Below are 12,116 nucleotides of genomic sequence, written 5' to 3'. Positions count from 1 at the left end.
TTAGATTACCTTGCTATTCTGCAGCAGTCGTGTCAGATGCTCAAAACAATTACTGTTGAGGAAGATGGCTTGAAGGACTGGTCTGTCTGAGCATAGGAACATGTCTCTGATGGTGTCTGAGAGACAAAAAAAATCAAAATGTTAAAATGACATATAAGCTTTCTTGTATCCAAATCATAATTTAGAATGTACTAAAACACTACCTAGCATGTGGACTTGCAACGCCACAAATCTGCTCTCCCAGTGACGCCCCAGTTTCAGTACTCGGCCCTTGGCTTGTTGCTGCTGCTGTTGCTGCTGCTGTTGGGCAGCAACAACAGCCGCCGGGTCCGAGTTGAGCAGCTTAAAGTAGTTTTCCAGCACAGAGGGGATTTCCACCTGCCGCTGGTCTGAGCTGGAGGCCAGGAGGCGCTGCACCACCTCCCGGACGCAGCCCAGAGTCAGCAGCGCCTTACGGTCGGGGGCCTCACTGTCCCAATCCTCACCCTCATCTGAAGAGCAGCTACCCATGGAGCAGTCAGCCAGCACCTGCATCAGCACCTCCATGGTGGCTGGAGAGATGGCAAGCAGAGCGTTCCGCTGCCAGGGAGAACGAGGAACAACATTAGGTTGGACAGATGGAGTGAAAGGTATTCTGGGGCGTGTGAAGCATGTTAGTTTTTCACTCAAATACCACAAAACTTGTCAACACTTATTGCTGTCATACTGTAATTATTGGACTTATCTGTCAGTGTTTTGTGGCTTAAGCTTTAATTAGACTGAACAAATGTGGTGGCAGAAGAGGAGATTAGGGCAGAGCAAATATCAAGTGAGCGGAGCCCAGAGGCTTACCTGATCACCAGCTACTATGGCTCCGAACAGGTGCAGCAGGCAGCACTTCAGACTCTCCTTCAGGTGCTCGCTCTCTTGGAAGCACTCTGGAAAGGGGACACCCACATAAAGGAGACAACAGACCACGTCAGAGACAACACGACCAAACAAAACTGCAGCTCAAAGCAAACCGTCGACATTCCCGTATTTTATTTTTCATAAACAAAACATTGATGAATGAAGACACACTGTTATCTTTTCTATCTTTCACATACATACACACAGTGACACAAACATGGAAGCTCAAGGAAACCTGCTAACACACACACTGACACACACACGCACACACGCACACACACACACAGGTATGTGGCAGTCCTGCCAGTAGCCTCTGGGTCATAGTGGTCCCAGTCATCCATTAACTCATCTGTCAACAGTCTGGACTGGGAAGCAGAAATGCAACATTTTGACTCCTTAACTGGTTCCTTTATCCCAGTTATGCCACAGACATAAAGCCATTCTAATATCCTATGATAGTATCCTATGTTATATACATAAAGTCTTCAGACACTGCTCACACACACATATCAACTCCTGTGAATAAAAACAAACACACAGACACACGGTTTATCTGGATGGGCATCGGGTGTTATCCTTAGAGCCAACCCACAGCAGCCACACACAGGACAGACGACAGAAGGGAGTATTTGTTCAAAATGGCCGCCAGCGTCGCTAAAGCGGCTCGACAGGCACCATTCACTATCAGCTCATTGCAATGCCTGGCAAACAGAAACATGCACACAAAGAGTGGATTCAACTGCAGCCGCAGAGGAAAGAGGAGGAGGCAGGGGAGAGACAGTGATGGCATGGTAGCTCTTAGGAAGAAAGATGGCAGGGGAGTAGAGAGCAGAAGAGGATACACACAGTATGGACCATTAAACAGTAATATTAATAGTTAATGATAAACAGTAATATTAATAGTTAATGACGTAATAGTAATGTAATGATGTAATATTACTTGGTGCCAAGTGTTTGCAAATATGCTACAAACAGACTGTCACACACTAAGGGGCTGAAGTCACTGGGTTTTGATTTGTTTTTGGGACAGGGTATCTGAAAGTACTATATTTAGCTGATGCATGTGCTTCAATTAAAGTGCTTTAGATTTTGGCCACAGAGCTACTGACACAGTGTGTTGCACATTGAGACTTACGGTAAAAGAAGGGGACGAACTCAACAGTGAGAGGAGCTGCCTTGTACTTCTGTCTGCTCCTCTCCACCGTACCCAGCTGCTCCCTGGAAAATAGTACGTTAAAGAAATGAGCATAAAACAAGGAAACATGTATTGAAGCATCAAGAGCATAATGAATCTTCCACCCACTCTTGTACCAGTCACGGAAAGATTGTGTTACCCGCAGGTTCGATGCCTCCAGTTGCGGTATGGATCGTAGAGGCTCTCACAGAAAGACAGTGCATGGCGGACAAACTCCTCCGCCTGGCTCTGGTCTGCCATCTCCTTCTCTTTGGTCTTGCTCTTCAGCTGGAACACACACAGGGACCCACTTCACGTCCACCATTACGTCTGTATGTGTCGTTTTTGTAACATTTCAAAACGTGCCATTACAGTTTACTCAAATCAGGGCAATGAAAGGAGGAGTCACACCTGCTGAATGTAGAGTGTTGTCATGGTGATGATGTGATTGATGTAAGAGCAAGTGCCAATCTCCTCCACGTTGGACAGGTTCCTTTCAGAAATATTCAATCATGCACACAAGACAAGCTTATCAGCCACTTACTATTAAATTTAAAACACCTCACCAAACACTAATGGGCAACACTAACACAAAAAAATACAAAACACAATATATGAGGACACAATCACTTCCATACATCTGTCCTGACCTGCAGATAATGATGAGGAACTTAAGCAGCAGCAGAGCCAGGTTTTGCTGCTCAGGCTCCAGGCCATCAGAGGCTTTCTGGACGCACTGCAGCAACTGGTGGCGCAAAACCTGCAGGATGTTGTCTGGTAGCAGCGTCAAAACCGGGGGGAGTTCCTCTGGCCTGGAGACAGAGAGGCATCACATAAATCAGTATGAGGACAAGAAACAGCAGCCTGTACACCAGGCTCCTGTAGGAGGTTAAAGGCAACTTGAAGGAGCAGCATGCATGCTCGGTGAATTCGGGCCTTCATTCCTAGGAACACAGCATGTGTGAGAGGGAGAGCACAGCCAGAACCATGCAATGTGTGTGTCAGTGTAAAGGAGGTGACATCTGCAGAGAGAGAGAAAGAGGAGGGGAGGGAAGATAATGGAGAAAAGACAGAGGAGATAATGCAAAGAGGCAGCACAAGCGAGATGATGAATAAAGGAGTCAGATGGGATGGGAGAGGTTGCGTCCAGGGAGGAAGAGAAAAGGAAATCACAAAGGATTCCTGAATTATTTTTCTCTAAGGTATAAATAGCTGTGTTACATGAATGAACTGAATTATAACCACAGTTTGCCACAAATTACCTTGAAGGTGGCTTTTCAAAGTCCACATCCAGGCATCGTTCATAGGAGCTGATGAAAATCTCCAGCCACAGCTTCAAATAGTCTGGATCCCTCTGAGAAATGGAAGGACAGGGAAAGAAAGGAGAGTGAAGAGGGAGAGATGAGACAGAGAAAGGAGACCATGTGGTTACTTATCTTTGCTAACAAAATCTGTCACGGTTAAAGTGCATAAATAGCAGACAGAGCCTTGTCAGCAGTTTGACTGAACTTATTGTGTGTACCACGTGTGTGAAAGGCTCCTCTGAAAGGCTCTTCCAGACAATAATAGGCCAGAAACTCTTTGCATCTCTAATTCAGAATGATTCTAACAATGTATATAAAACTCAACGCACCCTTTTAAATGCCCAGGGTTTTCAAGGACTTTTTAAAAAAAAATCATCAAACCATTTTCACTTTTAAGTAAGGCAGGAATCTGTACTGTTATGTTTCAGTGTCACCGAAACATGCCAAACATGTGACAGCTGGAATGTCTCAGGTGTGTATCTTATCTTTCTAGGGCGTGGAAGCTAAAACATGCACCTGTTGAAGAGGAAAACAGGTCTGGCCGCATTCTTACGGGGACTTTCTACCAGCTGGCTGATCGACATTTCCTAAATGCCTGGAACAATGCCCAGAGACAGAGGGGATGGTGACATCAGCCACAGACGAAGGCTGGTCCGGCTGCTAGGTCACAGCAGAGTTCCTAATGTGAAATCTCCTCGGCCCACAGGAACAAACACAGAACGCCAACCCCGGAGGACCGCACCACAAAGCTGCCTAACTGCTTAATAAGCAAGATCAGCCATGAACATGTTTTCATGAATCCTCTCTGCCTGTTACCTGGCACTGCTGGGAGCATTAGCTCTTCTACAGCTCAATAAAAAAACCCAGATGGTGTTGAGTAGTGTCAGCTTTTATAGCCATCATTACTGCAGCCACTGACAATGAATATAGTCTCTGTCACACATGAGGCTATGCCAGTAAATACACATTTACCGTGTCACAGCTTAACACAATAAAGGAATATTTATATTTACTGTTCTGACAGAAGCTCAGACTTCAAACTATTTATGTCGTTAAGTGTTTTTATTATTTACCAATGATTTCCACAATCGTAATTTGGTCTATCACTAAAAGTCCATTTATCTAGTCAAACCACCGCCGCCAACAGAGCTGACCTGAGGACAGTGACAAATTATGGCTCAAAGCAACACATACTGTATTGTTGCCTGTATAATCACAGTGAACATAGTCGATGGGTGTGTGCAGTAGTCATTTACTTTGCCTGTTATAGCATGCCCCACAGAGGAATTTAGCTTTTATTTATTGGAACTAGTTTATGAAATGATTTATCATTTCAAAGCGAACATTAAAGAACGGGCACTGATGCACAAAAAAAAAACAGAAACTGTCAGCATTAATGTCACCTGGACTAAATAATTCATCAATAAAATAATAGGCAGATAAGTAGATGATGATAATAAGAGTTCATTACTGTCCTAGTCAAGTCATTCATTCTAAAGAGCTTTGTACTCTGAAACCGAAACTCTCTCCTCAGGCTAAGATAAGCCGCTACCACAGGAAACAAAGAAACAGATGGAGAATGGGAACAAATTGCAACCAAAGAAAGTGCTAATGCAGTGCTAATATTCACAGTGCGCTTCCAATGGGCCTTGTCTGGCTAACAGCTGTCTCTTAATGTGTTTTATTTTGTCATCACTGTTGCTATGACTTCCCTACACTGAAGCTATCCCCATCTAGAGACAACCAGCACTACACACCTGAGAACAGACTTCCACATGAACACAGGGCCACAAACCAGCATCTTCCCATCAAGTTAGATTCAAGCTTACAAGGGAAGTTAAAACAAGAGAAATGTATGTATGAATGGGGTTTTCTCAGGACAGCGGTGCCATCTGGTTGAAGAGTGGGAGAGTGGCTGAGAGGCTGACTGCTTCTGTCTGCGTGTCAGAGTGGGAATGAGCCAGAGCGAAGTGGGACGCCAGCCCTCTGTTTTTCCCAGTGAAGTCATCAGAACAATCCTGAGACGCTGGCCTCCGCACTGTGCGTGTGCGTGTGCATGTGTGTGTGTGTGTGTGTGTGTGTGAGAAGCAGCGAAAGAAGAAACGTGAGAGAGAGACATCTGACTGTGATTGTGTTGGGAGAACATGTCTTCTGTGTGTGCAGCCTTTTCCTGTGACCTTAACTGCAAGATTCACACTGAGAAAGGTCATTTATTTCTACCTGTGGTTAAAGCTCTTAACTGTTGTCCACACATGCATGTGACCATTACTGTCAGGAAACTAGCAGATGATGCTATAGGCCAGCAGCTTCACTCTCAAGTGACTAAGCTTGCTGCTAGCAGTGACCAAACGACTGTGTGTGTGTGTGTGTGTGTGTGTGTGTGTGTGTGTGTGTGTGTGTGTGTTTAAGAATGCCCTCTTTTAGAGAGCAGCCTGGGAGCACAGATGCCCATTGAGGGTTTGGACTGTGGCATGCAGGGATACACCCTGCTCTACATGGCTGTGCTCCTGTATTCCTGGCCTTCATCAGTGGCCTGCCACATACATATATACACACACACACACACACACACACACACACACACACACACACACACACACGCTATATACATGGTTTCTCTCTGTTTCTAAGATCAGCAGGACCAACAAAGACTGCTGAGCAAACATGGAAGTGAACTGCATGATTCACAATATAAATAAATACTTTAAAACATTTAGCTTGGTAAATGTTTTGTGAAGAAGGAAAAGACATTCACAGTATTTGTAGAACCTTAAAGGACAGGACGCTGTGTTTTGGTAAGAAACATTAAATGTAAACTTGTTTACAGGAAACTGCACTGGCCACTTTCTTTTAAGTTTGTAGTCTTCAAAGCAAAGTCAGAGGAAACAAGAAGAAACATGAAAAAAGCTCATTAGACCAAAGTCAAGCAGATTTTAAACACACAATAAAAACAAGAATCACTACTCTAATAAAACCATTCAGATGAACACATTAACAACCCTCAGGCTAAGCATGTCATTATTCTCTGTGGCAACCCAGCACTCACAACCGCGGTTGCATGAACAGCCAATTTAACGGATGCATCCAATAGTGAGTAAATTAGATGATTGACCTCTTATGCAGAGCCGCTGCACAGGCTGCTGCTCAGGAAGGCTCCGCCCCTCCAGACAGGCGTGGTTGGCCAGTTGTTCTGGGGCTGTTTGCTTAGTTTGGGTGGTTGTGGGTGACCTGGTTTGGTGGAAGTGGCACGGACTCACTGAAACCACAATGTTTAAAGGTCCCCTCCCTGCAGGCTTGATAGAGGGCTGTGGTCATTCTGTTCCTGCAGTGACAACACCTCTGGACATGACGTCACTGCCAGGGCTGTATTTATAGAGGCTGGTGGGAGGGGTTAAGACCACACAAGGCACGGCTGATCCACAAAGTCAGTGACATCAGTGTTATTGCAGAGACAGAAGAAAACGAGACAAGAGGGAAACAGAACGAAAAGAGCAGCAGTGAGACCAAAAGCTGGCCTGAGGGAACTAATTCTGCATACCAGTACAGGAACCAGAGCCTGATATGTAAACGGGTGTGCGGTGTGGTGCACAAGCACATATGTGTATATGTGTGTGCGACAACAGAGATTAGACTGTAGCAAACCAACAAGCAGCAAAGCCTGAGAAGGACCTGAGTAATCTAGTTGAGCAAATATGTGAAAGCGTGGCATTTTCTCCTCCCTGGTTTCCAGCTCGACCATTCAGCTTTACTCCCCTCCTCATCTCTCTCCCCCTTCAGTTCTCTCACTAATACATGACTCTTATAAGTGCAGGGGTTTATGCAAATTACTGTCATTTCTCCAAACCAACCGAAAGCCACTCCCTGGGCATGGTAAGGTGGGGTGACTTCAGAAACAATGACAATCCTGTGACTCGTAACCAGAACATCCTGCCATGCGGACAATTACAGAGAAGTGAGGGTTTCTCCTTTAGAGTGAAGTTACCGGACTCAATTTTACAGCCATTGAACAGTGAAATGAAGCCCCAGGCTGCTGAGGCATATTCCCTATGGTTAGGAATTAAAAGGGCTTTAAGTGGCTAACTGCCATTACTCAGAAACCTGCTAAACCCTCCAATTTCTTTGACAAATCCTTCTGAGTAAAAAACTGGTGAAAGAGCAGAGGCAGGGCTTCGTCGTGTTCCTGCCACTGTACAGCAGCAGCAACAGGCAGCGCCATCAGCTCGGGGACGAACCAATGACAGGCAGCTAAGAGGATCGCTGGTTATGTAATGGTGTTAGCCGTCGCCTGCGACCTCTCACCCCTCTACAACTCTGAAAACTGAGCTGGAGTCAGCCTCGAACTACTGCAGATTCTTATTATAGTTTTTCAAATTGCTGCTTTAGACATAACACATGAGATTAGAGTCTAGTATGCAAATCAGATAGTGGTACATTATTGATGCGTCATTCTCTCAAAGCTGTATAATCCCTAAAAATGTCCACAAATACATTTAAGAGATGGACGTCCTCACTGATAAAACTGAAAACCTAGACCCACTTCACAGCTGCGTTTACAAAAAATGACTGAAGTCCACCTAAACTTAACCTCCTCAGAAAGAGTTTATGTTTACGATGGCTGTCTGGTGTAGTGGCTGTTGAAACAGGCTACCTTTCTGTTTACATTCAGCTCATGCACCATAATGAACGGCCTGGGGCTGTTGTATACACTGAATATATTTGCTTGAAGCAAGCAGGTACTTCCAGTTACAGATACTGTCTTTGGACTGTTCTGCCCTCTGGTCACAGAAACATGTTTGTGAAGACCTTACATACAAATAATGTTCAGTAAACACCAAAAGATGAGTACGGAGATATGCTGTATTCTTCTTACTGATCCAAGTCTGATATAACCTATTCCTCCACTTGTCAAGACCCATCTGTGACACTGACTGGGAATGAAGGGGCTTAGGTCTGAGTGGGCACACTAACACATTCACAGGGTTTACAAAACAGTGATAAAATATAAAACATTGCCAGATGTAATAGAAAACTTCCCTATTTACACGTGTGTTTGGGAACCACAACCAGTTTAGAAAACTTAAAATAACACTTAGTATTCTTGTATTTCAGAGTCGGTGCCACAGCTGCTCACCCAACAATGACGTCATCATCGATGACAACAGCTGCCACTTCTGGCTTGAAACGCTGTCAGAAAAAAATATCACAAAGCCAAAATTCCAAGCCCCTAATTTTGTGCCCTGCCTCCACCTATTTACACACCAGGAGCTGAGTGACAGTCATGTGAATGATAAAGACATACAGAGATAAGAGGTTACACAGCTGATGTCCAGCTGACAGAACAGGACTAGCAGGTCCTGCCGCTGAGGCCTGGGGCTGCTCACATTGTCCACTGTCATCTGACAGACTCGTCCTGGACACAGTGATGTCTCTGCTGTTGTCTATCATTAAACTGAGACACTGCACAAGAACATGACCGTTTCTAAGTCATTTAAACTGAATGACATTGTCTTTCATTGTTTTTATTCTGAATTATGTTTTACAGGCCAAGGTAGACCATTCTGCTATAAGAATGTACCATCTATCAAATACATATTTATCTAATCCAAACTAGTAACATTTCCTGACATAAGACAATCATTGTGCTGGGTTGAGGCAACAACAGGCTGGGGAGCGGAGGGACAATTAACCCTTCTGTGGGACACATGGGGTCTCACACAGAAACATTCCTCATCTGATTTAGGTCACGTGACTGCGGGTTCTCCTTACAGCCGACATATCCTGGCAACCCTCACATACATATATAGCGTACAGACACACCACTGGCCCTACCTGACATTTCAGCTGCTCGGGGAGAGAGACGTGCTGCTACACATATAATATTGAAACGCTTCTCTCCCAGCGTCTCTTTTGCTTCCCGCAGAGAGAAATATTGCTCCTGGATCACAGCCAGGAGGGAATGAAATGATCCTTCCTTGCAGTTTAATGCTCAGTCAGTGCAAATACACATTCCTGCTAGAACAAATGCAGTGTGTTTTCTTGCAGCAATTGGTGGCATTTTCACAAGTGACTGTGACAAGTGTGTGCGAGCAGTAGTACGTCTGGATTCCTCTGTTATGATGTCCAAACACCCACAGCACTCGGGTTAGATATTCCATGAGTGTCAGTATGTGCTTTACTTCTAAGGTTGGGGATTATTTGATGTCGTATCCTAAACTTAATGAAAGCAGCTTTGCTCTCACAATGTAAATACTTCTGAGCGGGCTGTGCACAGTGTGTGTGCTTGTGAGGGATTACTGTGGAAGTAAGAGTGTGTGTGTGTGTTTGCAGCCAGACTCACGTGAGGAACGGCTCGGGCAGGCCATTTTGATTGGACACCAGGATGTGCGCATGCTTTATTGCTGAGCGAGTTAAATGTAGCCAGCAGCAGGACTGCTGTCTCTACGAGCATGTCATTCATTCCCTTGCTTTGGAAAAACAAAGCAGCACATACGCTCTTCACTGCAGTGGTGCCCACCACGTTATGAGACTGTAACACCACAAGAAATGTATTTTACACCTTTATGGGGCCACATAGAATCCCTATGTCTGATGAAAATGGTATTAATCTTTAAACACAAATATGAGATATTAGTTAGTACTACGATGGAGGTACCAGCCTCACTATAATACCTGTAATAGCTTTTTACTCATTTATAAGGCTAATGTCCTCCCACCATTAGATCCTTCAGGGTCTGCAACTACTTTCATTGGTCTGGGTTGTTCTGCAGCCTGAAAAGTGCGACATGTGCCATGAAAAGATACTAAACACTCCAACAAAACAATGGCACAAAGTGACTCCGGTGGACTTTCAGAACAGGCTTTAAAAATATAAATAGTACTGATCATGGTCTGTCACTGCAGATATGTAACACAAGAGAGAACCATTTATTTGCCCAGGGAGGAAATGCCATCACACTGTCCATGACTTCATCCCATGACATTTCCCAGACAAGTCAGCCAGTGTTGTGTGTGTGTGTGTGTGTGTGTGTGTGCGCGCACAGGAGCACCCTACCTTAGTGCAGTACAGCATCCAGACCTCGTACAGTCTCTCGTTGGATGCCATGGTGCCAGTGAGGGGGTCCCTCAGGCTCTACTGTCCGCAGAGGTCACTTCCCTGGCTGTTTCATGGTTTTCAGTCAGCTCGGCTCCCAATGCTCAACACCCGAAAAGGGGCGATGGTTGACGAGTTCTGGCTGAAAGTCCCCCCCCCAAAAAATTATTCCATGGCACGGGAGGGTTGTGTAGTCAGTCCGGGAGTGGACCTGGTGCAGCTGGGCCTGTACTTCCACTTCTTCGGCTCTTCTTGGGGGTATTCCCGGCAGTGTTTACGCTATCAATGACAACAAAACAGACAAATACACGATATAGAAGCAGATATTTTCAAAACAAAAGCGCCAAACGCCAAAACAAAACGGCGAAGCAGCGGCAACAAACACGTCTCCCTGTGCACTTTGAGCTCCTCGGCCAAACGCACATCATCAGACGTAACGTCAGCTTTCTGCTCCGCTCGGGGCGGCGAACATAAACTACAACTCGACCTGGCCGTGCTGTGACAGCTGTACAGGGCCTTACCTGACCGAGCCGCTTAAAGAGGAGCTGTCAAAAAAAATCCCATTTGCGTTTTTTAGCCTCCCTTTCCTCCTCCTCCCACTCGTGTGACAGAAACGCGTCGTCCTCAGCAGCCAGCCCGGCTATCGAAGCCTCGCTCAGGGAGAACACACCTGAGAAAACCTGGGGACACGGATCACGACCACCGAGACCCGGGAGACCGCTCACCTGTGTACCGAAAAGACCGACTGTCACTGAGGCCGCTTCCAGAGTCCCGTTGCCAACGACGACACCGAGAGGACCACCGACAGCCACTTCCGGACGGCTCGACTATTTTCAAAATAATACAACCACTCTGCACAAGCATGATTAAAAACAACACCTCGGGTCTAACCATCACATAAAATATTGTTTTTGTCTCAGCTCATCCAAAAGTCAAAACTAAAGTCTGAATAAACATACTGTGTTTTCAAAGATCCATTATTAAACCACCCAGTAGTTGTCTCAAAATTGAAAAAACAAATCGGTGCAAAAGATTAACTACAGGGTGTCATTGGTTTGACAAAACGGAAATGACCCTGTATTAACAGTGAAATATGAAGGTGTCTGCAAATATTGCAGCAGGAAAAACACTTTTCATGCAACTAATAAAAAAGACTGAACATTAATACACAGCAGGAACTGCTTCAAAATATTACCGTCCAAGCAATTATACTCATAAATACAGTTTTAATGTAGTTTACGAGTTGAGTTTGTAACCTATTTATAAAAACAGCACTGAAATATTTGCTTTTATTTTTTTCCCACAATAGTCGTTGTGTTTGCGACAATTTTTCCTCTTTACGTTGTCGATGTGGACGTACGTGGTTGCTAATGGCTGGGTTTTGATCGCAGTCTTGATGTTGTTGTTCCACCTAGTGGACAAACTGCAGAACTACCTCATCACTGCAGCCATAAAGCCCCATTGATCAATGCACAGAATAACTACATGTGAGAGTATTAGGGTAAAGGCTGGGGTGTATGAAACACTGAGTTGAGATAGTCAAGGTTAGGCTAAGGCATAATGTCCTCACAAAGATAACTATACAAACGTGTGTGTAGATGCCCACTTGTAACTGTGATGTTCTGGTTCTTTCTGGTGAATTCTGTTCTAGAGCCACAGA

General features: G+C 45.0%; 1 protein-coding gene across 4 annotated transcripts in view; it reads right to left on the bottom strand.

Annotated features, from left to right (window-relative positions):
• The window catches only part of nbeal1 (neurobeachin-like 1), a 33,181-nt gene extending 21,908 nt beyond the window's left edge, over positions 1–11,273 (bottom strand). For 3 of the 4 annotated variants that reach the window (XM_026301772.1, XM_026301773.1, XM_026301770.1), the window contains exons 1-10: positions 10,978–11,254; positions 10,418–10,735; positions 3,325–3,416; positions 2,713–2,874; positions 2,474–2,555; positions 2,223–2,350; positions 2,024–2,106; positions 832–917; positions 204–579; positions 10–116 (exon numbers count right to left, since the gene is read on the bottom strand). In XM_026301772.1, coding sequence (XP_026157557.1) covers positions 10–116; positions 204–579; positions 832–917; positions 2,024–2,106; positions 2,223–2,350; positions 2,474–2,555; positions 2,713–2,874; positions 3,325–3,416; positions 10,418–10,468 — 1,167 coding nt within the window. In that variant the 5' untranslated portion in view covers positions 10,469–10,735; positions 10,978–11,254. Of the gene's footprint in view, positions 1–9; positions 117–203; positions 580–831; positions 918–2,023; positions 2,107–2,222; positions 2,351–2,473; positions 2,556–2,712; positions 2,875–3,324; positions 3,417–10,417; positions 10,736–10,977 lie in introns of all 4 variants that reach the window. The other variant, XM_026301771.1, reaches the window with a different exon arrangement.
• Between the last annotated feature and the right edge of the window lie 843 nt (positions 11,274–12,116).

Source organism: Mastacembelus armatus, chromosome 2 (genome assembly GCF_900324485.2).
Source record: "Mastacembelus armatus chromosome 2, fMasArm1.2, whole genome shotgun sequence".
Classification (NCBI taxonomy): domain Eukaryota; kingdom Metazoa; phylum Chordata; class Actinopteri; order Synbranchiformes; family Mastacembelidae; genus Mastacembelus; species Mastacembelus armatus.
Note: the sequence above shows the minus strand (reverse complement) of the source record. Positions and strands in the feature narration are given on the sequence as shown.